Consider the following 16420-nt stretch of genomic DNA (forward strand, 5'->3'; position numbering starts at 1 on the left):
ACTACTTTCTAAATGTGAAATAAAAATATGAAAGTCGAATATTAATTGTCTTCTTTTTAAGAAACTTCTGAATTTAATGCATTCCCTTTTTGTGCATCTATAACTGTTATTATTATTATTATTTTTATTGTCATTTGTTACGTGAAGCCACAAATCTGAGCAGAGCTCAAGTGGCATGTAACAGGTCATGAACATTTTTCTATGCAAAGTGTATGCATCTGAATAAACTCAAAGTATGAAGGCACCACGACATTCCTCCGTTGTATAGGGACACGCTTCCACAAGTACATAGCTATATACCGTAATGATAATCGATAGTTCAATAATATCTATCAAAGGGATATAGTCTACTACCATTCAGTTTTTGTTCTTAATAATATCCATCAATTCATATTGAAACGCATCATTAAGTACCCTACCCTCTATTATTTATTATTATAAGACTTTTTTCAACTCATCTTTTTTTATTCAGGAAAAATGGCTTTAGATGAGTTGGAACTAGTCGTGTTGAAATACAAAGAGTACGGCATTAAAGATTTATATCATGTTCTAATAATTTCAAATTAGCCTCATAAAGAGGAGTGATAATTCATATCAATAATGAATTTAATAGTTTATTGAATGAATTAATTGCTGGAATTATAATAATTCATTCAACTTAAACTTTGTCCATTAACTCAATAATATCTAGGCATAATAGTATACAAAAAATCACAAAAGAATTGATATTCAATAGCGATAGTTTAATCTATCTTTACATATCTCTGTGGGTTTATAATCACATTATTGACATAAATAAAATACTAACTATCCCTACTAACAAAATGGAAATGATTTCACTATATACAATAATACAAATCAAATCAAATTTCATTTATTCAAGTAGTTGCATATAAAAGACAAGCTTCACAACATTGGATCGTCACAATCAATAAAAAACACAGAAGAATACAATAGTGCAAAGAAGAGACGTCAAAGAAAAACACTGTCTTAAGGAACACCCCCTGGAAGAAATCGATTAATTTCAGTTGATTTAAAGGAAATTTTTATTCTGTAATAATTCTATGACATGTAATTTTCTTCCCTCAAGACATCCACACATTCATCCACTGTGTATGGCGCTCTTTTTAACAGAACCTTCCTTATCCTTCCGGTCATCTTTGAAAAGTTGGAAAAATCTTTAGAGTTATGGGGGAGTCTATTTATAATTTTTATTGCGCAATAGTGTGGGCCTTTCTCCAGAAGGGTTAGTCTTTGTGCCGGGTAACCGAGGATTGAGTCACCACTCCTCGTATTGTAGGAATGATCAAGTAAAACGGATGAGAATGCCCTCCAATTTTTACTAACGTACGTGATGATCTCCAGAAAGTACATGGCTGGCAAAGTTAATATACTCTCTCTCACAAAATAAGGCCTACAGGATGTTCAGGAACTGAGGTTGAAGATTATTCTCAGAGCTCTTTTCTGCCTCCTGAAAATTGCCCCAAGGTGTGTGTCATAGCCACCCCAGAATATCAAACTGTAACGAATGACAGACATGAGATAGCCATGATAGATCGCAAGCAGGGAATTATACCCTACTGCTCCCCTCACACACCTCAGTGAGAACAGAATAGCAGATATCCTATGCAAGAGACGCTGCACCTGATCACCCCACCTCAAGTCATCCTGCAGCTCGACCCCGAGAAACCTCGTCACTTTTGACTGATCGTATCCTGATAGGTCTACGTTAGGTATATTGTTGTTTAAAGTTCGACGGGATGCTGTAAATTGAAGAATTTTTGTTTTGTTGGTATTTAGTTTAAGATGATTCTCATTGAGCCAGTGATTTAAGTCTGAAATTGCCGTTTGAGTCTTGATTTGGATATCCCCTTTTGAGCCCTCAACTAGAATTGTTGTATCATCGGCGAATAGAATGACCTTGGAATCTAGCTTTTTTGGGAGATCATTCACATAAATGTTGAAAAGTATTAGACCCAATATTGTTCCCTGGGTAATTCCATTGGTTTGAAACAACCAGTCCGAGTCAATAATAACCCCTTTATTGTTAATAACTCTTACCGCTTGGCGTCTCCCTGTCAAGTAAGATTCAAAAAAGTCTAATGCTTTGGCTGTGACCCCATAATGAGCAAGTTTTTTTAGTAGAATTTTGTGATTAACCCTGTCATAGGCCTTGGATAAATCGCAGAAAATATCCACTATACTCCGCGACCTATCCAATGCTCGGAGGCTGCTGTCAACCACTTCAGATATTGCTTGAATTGTTGATCTACTTTTACGGAAGCCAAATTGTCTATCGTAAAGTAAGTTGTTACTTCCAAAGTAATTGTTGAGTTGGAGGAAAACTGCTCGTTCTATAATTTTAGAGAATATAGTCTGGATTGCTATGGGGCGGAAATTTTCAGGACAAGTAGGACTCCCTTTTTTAAATATTGGTTTAACAATAGAGTATTTGAGTTTTTCTGGGAAAATTCCTTTTTTAAACACCAGATTTATTATGTGAGTGAGAGGTTTACCGATTAAGAACCCAACTGATTTTACTACTTTAGGTGTGATTCCATCCCATCCACCAGTGACTGAGGTTTCAAGATTATTTATAATTTGTAATACTTCTTTTTCTGAGATTGTAGAAAATTCAAATTGAGATAGCAACCGATTTGGGCTGTTGGGTTCAAATACCTGTTGATTGGATCCAGAGAAAGTATTATCCGCCTCTTCGCTTTGTCCTATTGATATAAAAAAATTGTTAAAAGCTTGAGCAACCAGAAGAGGTTCTGAAATTGTTCTATTATCTATTGACAGTTCTATAGGTTGGGAGGATATGTGAGCATGACCGATTTCATCCGTTATTACCTTCCATGTAGCTTCATTCATATTTCGACTGGAGTTAATATAAGTATCATTGATTTTTCTCTTAGAGGCATCAATGATCTTTCGCAGTAATTTTTTGTATTTTTTGAAGTTAATTAAGAACTCTGGATCCCTATTTGTTCTGGACTCAACAAGTAATTCTCTTTTTCTAATTATTGAGGTTTTAATGCCATTTGTTAACCATTTTTTGTTCTTCTCATTTTTAACCTGAATACATTTTAGAGGGAGAGAAGAGATCAAAATTTTATAGAAATTTGAGAAAAAAGAGTTGAAAGATTCTTCACAGCATCCGCTTTTAAGACAACCTTCCCAAGGGACTAGTGCTAGGTCGCGACAGAAATTTTGGAGAGCAGGCTTGGTAATGACTCTTCTGAGGGAGAACACATTTTTCCTTTCTATGGGACATTTATCGATTTCAATTAATAAAGCTTTGTGGTCTGATATTTTCAAATCTAGAATAAATTGTTTCAACTAATATGAGAGTGTATTTGTAATAATGTTGTCGATGCATGTGGCTGAGTATGTTGTTTCCCTTGTCACTCGGTCAAACAACAACTCAAGCCCATATGAGTCAATTAAATCTTTGAAATCGATTGTCTGCGGGGTGTTTTTTAGGATATCAACATTGAAGTCTCCTCCAATTAGAATAAGCTCATTTCTTGAGTCCTTCTTAATTATATCAAATAGTCTTTCAAGTTTTTGAAAGAAAATTTCAACATTACTGTCAGGTGTTCTATACAGTGAGATAGCAACACATACTAAAGACTTGCACCCAATTTGTAGTGTAAGTTCAATCCCGATGCACTAGAATAGTTTTTCGACTGACAAAACTTTTATATCTTCGAGCAGCTTGACACGAGAGAAGTTATAACGATTGTTTATTAAAATACATACACCACCTCGAGCTGTCTCTTCGCGACCGTAGAAAGCAGCAAGATTATAATTCACTTAGTTTGTTTAATACTTGGCTATTATTCAACGGAAGCCAATGTTCACTAAGAGTCACAAGTTAAAAGGCGTCTACAGTTTGAATTCATAGGATCCCTGCTTTGCTTGGTGTTTATTTCCCTAATCTGATTTTCAAGGCGCAATACAGTGTCCTTCAATTGATCACATTCTCTCAATAAATCGTTGATTCTGTCATAATTCTTTATTATCTCCTCTTCCAAATCGTCGATCTCTTTATGAAGGGAATTGTTATTTTCATTTAATGTTCTTATTATTTGTTCTCGGATTTGAATGATATACAAACCATCACAATCTGGCCTGCATTTTGTAGTTGACAACCCGTAGAACGATTCTGTTTGAGTGTAGATGCTTTGAGAATCTGTTATTTGTATAAATTCACCTGTTTGATCCTCTCCAACATCAAGCCCAATCTGGGTCTCAGCATCAACGACGCCCCTACCAGTCGCTTTTTCTGTTCCAGACCGAACTTCATACTCATTTAAATACGTCATTGAATGTTCAGTCTGAGTACTCGCAATGCAAACATTTAAAGTTTTGTCTAATTCACGTAAATCATTAGCTATAGATGTATTTATAGCTGCATCATCCCATTGATCCCGCAACGTATCCATCTCCTTTCTCAGCTTTTCATTTTCAGTCATTCTTGAGATGTAGTTTGAGACTGAATAATGAGACTGTCGTCATTGTTGCAATATCGGTCTAAATCAGAAATAAAAGTGTAATTTGTTGGTGTTGAACAAATCCCATTACAGTTTGAAATCGCTTCCATGCTCGTAAGGGGATCGCATGAAGGGGAATGAGAATGATTATTTTTAATCTCAATGATATCCTTGATCAGCTCGTCCGTAACTAGTGTCACTTTACATGTCTTCTTCAAGCAGCGCCATACAATTTCCCCAGAAGACTTGACATTACATTTTCTTAAAGAATACCCTTTATAAAAAATCTTTTGGTTTCCTTTGTTGGTTTGGCCCAATATAATGTCATCCATAATAATTTTCTTTATATGATTCGACTTGGAAATAATGAGGTATATTCTTAGATTGACTCAGTCAACTTATTCAGCATGTGATGTCTAGCCCAGTATTTTCATTACAAGGGTAAAAGGAAAGTATAAGGGAAGAGAGAGTGCTAAGAGAGCGGTCAAAGCGGGAGATATGGAAGCTCCTGAAAAGGAAAGGAATATGGGAAGAGGAGGAGAGAATCAAGTTAAAATAGGTGAAACGTAGATTCTCATCACAGCCGTTCAGACATATAGCCACAAGCCACAGCCACAAGTAGTTTTCAAAAACTGGCGCCACGTCTGCGCCACTGCCGCCGAACAGCTGCTTTTGATGGAAGCGATCAAGTAAACAATGCTCCGTTACTATGGAAACCAACGACGCAAGTAAACCGTTCAAAGAAGCAAGGAATGCTCTCTAACTCAGTACGAGGAACTGTACCGATAAGCTTATCTGGAGCGATAAGTTCACAACACCCGAATCCCAATAGCCCAGATTTTGACAGACGTAAACACCGTTCCCGTTATTTCACAGGAAATTGCCTGCCTGCAACACCTGATCTTTTGAGAGCCGGCAGTATAACAATTTTGAGGTTAACCGTAACGTAACAGAAGAACAGATGATTACAATATTAAAACTGAAATCAGTATGAACACCAAAGCATCACACATACACATACGCATTCACCATTCACATAAGACTCATGAAAATGACGAGATGGGTAGATTAATTTCGCAAAATGAAAAAACAAAGGCACTGTAACTCGGAACCGTGTAACAGGCAGAAACAGTCCTGCCAACCTAATAATACAAATACAACAAATATGTAATACAACAAATAATGATTCTACAAAATACAATTTTTCTAATGGTGTGATGAATCTATGCATATCAAATAAAGCAAAGTCGGTCTGAAGATCTGAACCACACGTTGCCATATTGAACATGTTCCGGCCTTCTATCTATAGTTGGCTGTGACAGTACCGTATACAATATGGAGAAGGCTACCGTACCAAAGCAAGTGATGAGCTGCACAGACAAATTTGTTAGAATTTTCCAACTAGAATGGTAACTGTCAAAGGTCTTGATGACCTCTATAGAGCTGACCTTGTTGAAATGATTCCATAATCTCGACAGAACAAAGGTTACAAGTTTATACTAACAGTGATTTCTTGTCTAAGTGAGTATGCTCTAGCAATACCAATAAAAAGCAAATCAGCAGATGATGTGATTCAACATCTTGTGCAAAAGTATGGTACGGTGTTGATCATTAGGCTAGTTTCACAATCATTCGGTTCGCTTCGTTTTCGGCAAAAAAGATAAGTGTGAAACGGTAACTCGGTTTGAATTCGGTACCGAATAGAAACCGCATAGAACCGAACGCCCACTTGACTCTAATAAATTCCATCAGGTTTCAATTCGTTGCTAGCGAGAGGCTACTTTCACACACTATCGGTTCGTTTCGATTTCGGTTCGTTTTCGAAATTCCGAAAAGTTTGGAACGATGACTCGGTTTCAATTCGGTACCAAAAAGCATTTCGGTACAAAAAATACGTAGCACCAAACGCCCTCTCGGCACGAATAGGTTTCATCATATTCGAATTCGTTGCTAGAGAAACAGGAAAAAAAAGTCTTTTACACAGGCTTGCCTTTTTTGTTTTTATTTAAACCTGATATCGTGATTATCTGTTTCAAAATTTTGCAAGTCAAAATCTGGGGGGTAAGCACCCTAAATTATTGCAGAAGAGAGAAATGAAACATTCAATGTAAGAGGACTAAATGAACATTGAGGGATAATTTGGGAAACATCTTTCCGAGAGTGAGGATATGATAATAATTAAAAATATAACTTGACTGACATTTACATTTATAATAAGGTATTGAAATGGAATGTGTTGGTAATAAATGGAATATTTATTATATTAAACTTGCATGAATCGGAATAATAGCTGGCTGGCATCTTATCTTATCGATATTGCTGCTCGCTACTATCAATTTGAGCTATGCCAGCCCGCTTACAAAATGTGATGTCACATAGTTCACAGGGAAATTTTTTTCTCAATGAATAGTTTGCTGAAAAAATATGAGAGATATGAATTAAATCTCAGGAAGAATTTTTATTTTTTTCCACGAATATTACATGATTTCATCAATGAAGAGAAGAGATGAAGCTCATATACCATGTGTCAAAACAAGGAACAAATTTTCAATTCAAAAAAATAATCTCTTTAAACATCCAAAGTTAACATAATCAGAAAGCAACTATTCAAATAATTCACAATTTTTAATTAACTTCAAAATTTTGTCGTTCGAGAAATAACATCTTACAATCTAACACCAGCTGTTATATTTAAATATACTAGCATGAAATGTGAAAATCCAAACACAACTGTGTTTGAGAAGAAAATACCTTATTAGAACCGTACAAATTAAAACCTGACATGTATGAAAGCCTCATTCGTTTTCGGTAATGAACCAAAAAAGAACCGAAGGGAGTGAAACCGAATGCGTGTGAAGCTAGCCTAACTATAACTTTTCCTATGAAAAGGCATCAATAGTGGAATGATCCAATACAACACTTGACCAATAAAATGTGGCCAAATTCACAGAGCAAAGAACCATAGCCACCTCTAATAAAGGTGTATTAGAGGTGGCTATGAAGGAACCCATTGCTGGACAAATATCCTAATATGACCTCTTAAACAGTACAATGCTATGATTCATCATACAATTGGTATGCAGCCAATGTAATGTTGGGAAGGAGCATGACAAAAAATTGCTTTCCAGACTCAATGAACAGCATCACGTTCATCGAGGAGAGTTGAATGCAAAATTTAAAAACATGTTCTATCCAGGTCTTCATCAGAATATTGTGTCTGGTGACAAGGTTAGAATCAAGAGATATAAAAATACTTTTATAAGGTCTATTCACCCAATTGGTCAAATGAGATATTCACAGAAACATGTGTAAGATCCACAGTACCTATAACATACAGAATGAGTGAAAAGTCCGAGAACGGCTTAATATCTCATACACAAAGGTAATTTGATGATGGGTGTGATTGGGGATCCCTCTCAAATTGAAAATACTACTTCACTATGACTTCAAAAATCTGGTCCGCCATCTTGGATCCACGCCATATTGAATGCAACTTTCTTTTTTTTTTTAATAAGTAGGTGGTCATCCAATACATGATTTTGATACAAAATTTCAAGAAAAAATGAATGTTGACAACCGCACATCGATATCTCAAACCGTTCAGATGATATCCACATTATTAATCAATACCACTTTTGTATTTAATTTCTGATATGGAAGATATTGATTAATAATGTGAATATCTTCTGAACGGTTTGATATATCGATATGCGGTTCTCCCCATTCATTTTTCCTTGAAATTTCGTATCGGAATCATGTATCACTTAACCACTTTCCTAATTAAAAAAAAAGTTGCATTCACTATGGCGGACCATCCAAGATTGTGGACCATATTTTTTAAGTCATAGTGAAGTAGTATTTTCAATTTGAGTAGGATCCCCGATCACACCCAACATCAAATTACCTTTGTATATGAGATATTAAGCCGTTCTCGGACTTTTCTCTCTTCTTTCCGCTTTGAATAGTATTGATTATCTTCTATAATGGGAATTTCGTATCGGAATCATGTATCGCATAACAAACTTCTTATTAAAAAAAATAAAGTTGCATTCAATATGGCGGATCCAAGATGGTGGACCATATTTTTGAAGTCATAGTAAAGTAGTATTTTCAATTTGAGTAGGATCCCCAATCACACCCACTGTCAAATAGCCTTTGTATATGAGATATTAAGCTGCTTCTCGGACTTTTCACCCATTCTGTATGTGCTTGAGGACGTTAGCATTATGTGAACCAGCAAAATATGCTAGTTCACATATTATGTGTTAATATTAAGCACACAATGTGGTTCTGAATGAAAAAACTTACTTTACATTCCCATATTTTCTTTCCTGTTTCTTCAAAGTACGAATCCAAATCAGTTATTTCATGTGGAAGAACATCATTCTTGATAAGTCCTTTTCGTAGGGAAATGACTTTTGGTCTCATCACGTCATTTCTTACTTTTTGAGGAATAGAACGCTCTGACTCCAATTTATTACACCTTTACAATAGAAAACTTTTAGTTAGACGCACAAATACTGTAGTAGCCATGCCATATACATGCTGTTCCAAAGCAGGAATAGTAGTGGAGAACAATAAATATAATCATAACAATATCACTATTGTCATCAGTACATCACACACGGCTCTCATAGTACAGTCAAAATAGAAATGGAAAAGTGAGTGTGCTTGCAATTATATGGAATTCCTGAATTTTCAATATTTTGCTTGGATACATAGGAGACAATTTTTCAAGCAAAATTTCCTTGTGCTAGATACAATTGACGAATCGAAACCTTGTATTTATGATTCATTCTCCAATTCGTAGCTATATCCGCCAAACCTAGTAATCGTAGAGAGAAATTCGCTTCTGGTTTTTTGCAGTCTAATAAATAATTTTGCATTCGCTTCCAAATGTTTGATTCAGAATCCCTTTGGGCTTAATTTTGTGCTCTACAAACTGAGACCAGGTAGAGCGCTCCATCTTATATAGATATCCAGGTGCACCTGACAACAATGCTCCTTGTATTTTGAGAACACATAATTTCAAGCTTCATTCATCATCAAGGTGTTAGCGCATTTCTCTGTCGGATGACTGAATAGGGCGGAAAAAGCTAGAGACTGGAAAATAAACTGAGAATACGAGGTTTTTGAGCCACCCGAGCACAAAGAAATTTTGCATGAAAAGTTGGTTCTGGACTCTTTTTGTTCATTCAAACAATAATATACTTTGAATCAGCACTACAATACATATTGCTAGCACCAATGTATATAGTAACTGGAGGAGCCACCAAGTGACGTCATATAGAATTAAATTAAAGCATATGACACTTGGAATCGCGACCAGATGCACAAGCAAGAGTGTGGTGGCAGTGAGACGCTCTTCATTTTTTTAAGCAAACGCGAGTCAAATTATTTATTCCAAGGTGCTGAACCCAAATCTGCAATTTGTCGTTTTTCAGGAAACAGCCCCGGAAGAATCTTTCTCGACGGTTCTATATGAACTATTTTTGGGCGCTGAATTCGAATCTGGAATTTGCTGACTCACCAGAGCGCGGCTTCACCCAAAACCAAAACAAAACACCCCAATACCACCAACATTTCGGACTTTTCTAAATTTTTCCATATAATCTCGAAAAATTCGTTTTTGGAGAAAAATCATTTTATACAAAATTAAAGATAATAGAATTACCAATAAGTTGCGCTGGAACTTAAGTTGCGCTGGAACAATAAGTTGCGAGTGGTTGCGCTGGATTCTACAATTTTTGGTTCCGGAGCTAAGAATTTTCCAAAAATGGGTTTTTTTTAAGGGGTTTTCAAAACTATGCAAAACTACCACTTCTACCCTATACAAATTGGATATTTTTCTCGTATGGATAAAAAACACATCACGTGAAAGCACAATCAATTCTGAACTGGGTTCCTTCAAAATTTTTGAATTTGGTAGTGTTGGGAAGGTGAATAGCCTACACCCGAAATAGAAAATCATGTCCTACAGCTTAAATACAAATTCTTCATTATAATACCTCTTCAAGGCCTTCCTGACTGAAAAATACAGATTTTGGTTGAAATCATCTCACAAAGGTTATTTTCTATGAGAATCACCCGTTAGAAACATTTAATTTCAGTATTTCAATTTTTGGGGGGTGGGAGGGTGCGTCATAAGGATACATCAATGATCAGAACTTGAAACAATCATAACTTTTGACAGAATGATAAGATCTCCTTGTACTAGAGCTCATTCTTCTTAGCTTGTCAAGGCGATTCAAAATCATGTATCATAACTGAAATTCGATGGAAAAATCAAATATTCCTCCTTTAGTGTATTTAGCCCATACTTGAAGGCGAATAAAAAGCATATCATAACTAAAAGTTGATGAAAAAATCAAATATTCATCCTTTAGTATATTTTAGCCCATACTTAAATACAGTAAAAGAGGAATATTTGATTATTTCATCAAATTTTAGTAATGATACATGATTTTCAATTGCCTTCAAGTATGGGCTAAAATACACTAAAGGAGGAATATTTGAACGATTAAGATACATGATAGAAACGTGCGATTGGTCTCAAATGGAAGAGAATCACATGCTCTATAAGCTGCGTTGCCTTAAATCCATCTTGCATCACTGTTTATCATCGAAAAACTATCGAGACTGTGAAAAATTTATTTTTTGAAACAGACATATCTCACTTCACTTTTATATTTTTACAAAATTCATTAACCTCACATGGAAGAGGAGATTCTGTTCTTCAAATCAAGACCAAGTATAATCTTTTATCATATCGATTTACCGAGATACACAGTCTTCAATACAGAAATGGCAATTTTTCTCTGTATTCAAATATGGGCTAGAATACACTAAAGGAGGATTATTTGATTTTTCCATCAAATACCAGTTATGATACATGATTTCGAATCGCCTTGACGTAGTACGAGGAAATCTGATAGTTCTGTCAAAAGTTATACCGGTAAATGACGTATCCTTATGATGTACTCCCCACTAGGAAATACTGAAATCAGATGTTTCTAACGGGTGATTCTCATAGAAAATAGCCCTTGTTAGATGATTTTAGCCCAAATATGTATATCATTTTCATTAGGAAGGCATTGAGAAGGTATTATAATGAAGAATTTCTATTTCAGCTGTAGAACATGATTTTCTATTTTGGGTGTATTCCCCCCCCCACCTTTACCAAGTTCGAAAATGTTTGAGGAATCCTGTTCAGAATCAATTATTGTTCCTTCACGTGATGTGTGGTTTTTATCTTTACTGGAAAAATATCCAAGCTGTTTTGAAAACCCCATAAAAAATACCCTTTTTTGAAAATTTGTAGCTCCATAACAAAAAATGATAGAATACTGAGCAGCCACTCAACTTATTGGGAATTTTATTGTCTTCAATCTTGTAGGGGATGATTCTTATCTAAAACTCGAAGTTTTCGAGATTAAATGGAAAAAATTCCAAAATTGTTGGGGTTTTTGGTGAAGCCACCCTCTGGTGTGTCAGAAAATTCAAGATTTGAATTCAGCGCCCAAAAATACATAATATAATGGGTCCGGCAGTCAAACCTGACGGTTTTTGATATTGGATAAATTAAAAAGCTGTTGAGATATATTTAAATATTTTTTTTTATTGTAAAGAGGAGAATTGGAAATTACATTTAGTATTAAAAAAAATTGAAAAATAGCTTACGGCGCAAAAATTACGTCATTTAAATGTTGACCACCATTTTCTGTACACTGTACGAGTCTCTTGGAAAAGTTCGTCATGACTCTCTCCAACGTTTGCCGCGGGATCTCACGAAGTTCTCGCCGAATATTCTCCTTCAGTTGATCCAAATTTCTTGGCTTGTCAACATACATTCTTCCCTTGAGATACCCCCACAGATAAAAGTCACAAGGGGACAAGTCGGGAGAACGTGCTGGCCATTCAATGTCACCCCTGAGCGAGATCAGCTTGCCTGGGAAAAATCCTCTGAGTTGAGCCATGGAGGCCCGCGAGGTATGGGCAGTAGCTCCGTCCTGCTGAAACCATACCCTCCTGAGAGGTATGCGGTGGCGACGTAACTCAGGAATGAGAAAGTCACGGATCATGGCAACATAACGCTCTGAGTTCACTGTCACTGTATGGCCACCCTCTTCAAAAAAATAAGGCCCTATAACTGTTGACCTACACATTGCAGCCCAGACAGTTACTTTTTCACAGTGAAGAGGCCGCTGATGAAGTTCCCGTGGGTTATTTGGGGCCCAATAACGGAAATTTTGTTTATTAACACATCCATTAAGGTGGAAATGAGCTTCGTCTGAAGTCAAAACAATGATTCCAGGGTCTTCCTCAATCTTTCTTAACATGGTTTCAGCAAAATTCAACCTTCTACCAAAATCTCCTGCTTGTAACTCTTGAACAATAGCAATCTTGTAAGGGTGGAAGCTCAAGTCGTCATGAAGAATACGTCTCACAGACCGGTCAGAGATCCGAAGAGCTTGGGCGTGACGAATGGCAGAGCGATGAGGGCTCCGTTCAAAAGCATGTCGAACAGCCTCAACGTTAGCAGGAGTTCTTACCGTTCGAGGTGATCCTCCTCTCCTTCTTGTGGTTCCAAACGCAGTGTTCTGAAAGTTCCGAACCCACAGAAGAATTGTGTTTCGTGCCGGGATCGCACCACGAGGGGGAATGTTAAACCATATACGGAAACTCCTTTGCGTTAGAATCACAGAATCATTATTTCTAAAAAACGTCTCGACTACAAACGCACGATGTTCAGCGGTCCAACGCTTTATTGTTACTGAACTAATGAACTTCCACTCAAGGTGAACAAGATGGCGCCCATCCCCACCCGCCCAGTCACCCCCACCACCACCTATCCCCACTTAAAAACCGTCAGGTTTGACTGCCGGACCCAGTAGAACCATTGGGAAAAATTCTTTTGGGGTTGTTTCCCAAAAAATGACCATTTGACTGGACTATTATCATTTTTACTGGATTTGAGTTTTTGTTGGTAGATCTTTAATCAGAAATATCTGCTAGATGACTGGAGAAAATCGTTCCTAAAGCAATTTGAAAAAATCTGCATGTGAGCAGAGTTTTCTTGGAATGTCAGCCGGCAGATAGCAGAATGTTGGTGTGAACACCTGCATTGTTAGGTCCAGCAACAAATTGAAAAAAAAAATTCATTCACAGACTCTGCAGAGCTACAGATTTTGGTGTGAACATTACTTTATTCTGATCCACCAGCTGGTGGATACAGTGACTATCAATCAACATAAAACAAAAGTTATTGCAAAATCAATCTCTTGATCAATTATTCAGGAATTTCAACCTTAATAAGGTAGCTTACACTGATAGAGTCCACTGCAGCTATTCAACAAACAGATAAACTTACAATAACTTCAATCATTTGATTTTTTCTCAATTTCCCATCTACTAATGTTATCAAAATATTGTTGAGAATCCATTCTAACTTTTATGTGATCTTCACCTTATCAACGTTTGAAATCTTCTGCCTTCTTTGTCTTCATCTGACGTCATACCGGGATGAGGCTCTCCGATTTCCAGAGTATATCCAATATTTGGAGGTTGTCCAGGTTGTGCAGGAAAGGTGAAGGTGGTTCTGAAGAGTTCATTGTCATTCAAAATATAATTGACATCTTGAATCTTCGTCTCACTCAGCCTAAACAAATAATAATAATAATAATAAAGTTTATTCCTCTAAGTATACAGAATATACAATTGGAAACGTCAGCCATAAATTAAATTAAGATCTAAACAAATAATCACGTCAATTCCTCAAATTCTATGTACTATAATACAATAATATTACTTTAAAGTATAATGTCAATAGGAAATATAAACATATGTTCAGAAATAATTGTTAAATATCCCTTCATCCATATTAAAATACTCAGCTAGTGAATAAAGAGGATTTTCCGTTAGAAGCATTTTTAATCTATTTTTAAAGGCATTTATTGTCATAGCTCTCACATTGATGGGTAGCTTGTTGAATATTTTTAAAGAAACCAACTCCGAACTTCTCTGAACTCTATTAAGTCTGGTATAGGGCACATCAATGTGTTGCCTATTTCTTGTATAATGGTGGTGAATATTTTCCCTACATATAAACTCATTCATATTTTTCTTTACATTCACGGCCAACATGAGAACAAACAAGCTATAAACAGTCATTATCCCTTGATTGATGAACAATGGCTTGCAGTGCTCCAAGTAGTCAGCATTGGAAATAGTTTTTATTGCCTTCTTTTGAAGCAGTAGGATTTTATGAGTATCAGGAGAACACCCCCATAGAGAGAGACCATACGAAAAAGTACTTTGAAAGAAAGCAAAGTATGTCATCCGAAGGTAATCTTTAGGAACACATTCCTTCAATCTTCGTAGGAGATACAAAACTCGGTTCAGCTTAGAACATACATAATCAATATGAGGGCCCCATGTTAGTCTTTGGTCGAGGTGTATACCAAGAATCTTCACACTCTTCACATTCCTCTCATCCACTTGTCTCAAACCTAAGATCATTTCTTGTGTCTTTCCACTATTGAGAAGCAAGTTATTTGCCCTGAACCATAGGCTCACTTGTTCTTGACAAGTAGACATCTTTTCTTTCAGAGTTGCAATGTCAGAATCGGTCGAGAGAATGGTGGTGTCATCTGCATAGCAAACTATTCTTGAATCAGTGCTGAGACCTGCATCATTCATCATAACAAGAAATAGCAATGGTCCTAATATTGAACCTTGTGGTACTCCCTGAGGTACATGGCAAAGCTTGGAAAATTCTTTATTGACATTGACAGTTTGTTTACGCTCACTCAAATGCGACTTTATGACCTTGAGGGACTTTCCATGCACGCCTAGATGATGCAATTTTTTCAGCAAAATGTCATGGCTTACAACATCGTATGCTTTACTTAAGTCATATAGCACTAGGCCTGCATAACGTTTAGAATTGAAGCAGTCCATAATATCTTCGACAATGGAGCTAACCGCGTCAATAGTTGATCTGCCCGCCCTATAACCGAACTGGGTATCTGAGAGTAGGCCATTACTCTCCAAATATTCATAGAGTTGAGTCCCAATTATGTATTCAAAAATTTTGCTAAATATTGGAGGGATAGATATTGGTCTAAAATTCTCAGGTTGATCCTTGCAACCTTTTTTATAGATGGGCACAGTTCTAGAATGTTTGAGAACTGCCGGAAAGACTGACTCATTCATACAAGCATTAAAACATGATGTTAAGGGGTCCGCAATTTAATGAATAACTTTTTTAATCAATGAGCTAGATATATTATAGATATCATTACTAGTTGTAGATTTCATTTTCGAAACAATGGCAAGAACCTGCTCAACTGATACCTCTCTTAACTCAAATCTTGAAACAGATCTAGGGGAAAACTCCAAAAAGTTGGTTGCTGATATTTCTGATACGGTAATACTAATGTTAATCTTCTCTATTGTTTCTAAAAAATATTTATTGAACGCATCTGGAGAGACTGATGTTTTCCATTGTTGATATGGATTTGAACTTTTTCTAATGATTTTCCAAGCAGCTGAGCATTTATTGCTTGCCGACTCAATAAACCTAACATTGGTATTCAGTTTAGATGCTTTCAATTCAGATCTATAGATTCTCCTTAAATTCCGATAATTAAATTTTCCATTTTCCGACCCAAAATTCTTGTATTTATTGTAAGCGATGAGTAACGCATTCCTCAGACCACTTAAAGCAGGCGATAGTTTCATGTTACTAATTTTGTCATTGTTGGGCTTCCCACTTTTCAAAGGAGAAGAACACTTGAAAAACTCATAAAATGTATTGAAAAAAGGTTGAAAATTGTCTTCAGCTGATTTGTGAATGAGAATACTAGACCAATCCCTACCAGAGAGTTGAGAACGCAGATGATTGGTTCCCTCCGTAGTTA

The 16420-nt window shown here is 36.2% G+C and overlaps 1 protein-coding gene across 1 annotated transcript in view; it reads right to left on the reverse strand.

Moving 5' to 3' along the window:
* LOC111055472 overlaps positions 1-16420 on the reverse strand; it is a 215978-nt gene that overhangs the window by 169651 nt on the left and 29907 nt on the right. Inside the window, exons 4-5 of the mRNA XM_039440765.1 lie at positions 13966-14157; positions 8808-8982 (exon numbers count right to left, since the gene is read on the reverse strand). Of these exons, the coding sequence (XP_039296699.1) occupies positions 8808-8982; positions 13966-14157 (367 nt within the window). The remainder of the gene's footprint in view (positions 1-8807; positions 8983-13965; positions 14158-16420) is intronic.

The sequence above is a fragment of the Nilaparvata lugens genome, chromosome 14, assembly GCF_014356525.2.
Source record: "Nilaparvata lugens isolate BPH chromosome 14, ASM1435652v1, whole genome shotgun sequence".
Taxonomy (NCBI): Eukaryota; Metazoa; Arthropoda; class Insecta; order Hemiptera; family Delphacidae; genus Nilaparvata; species Nilaparvata lugens.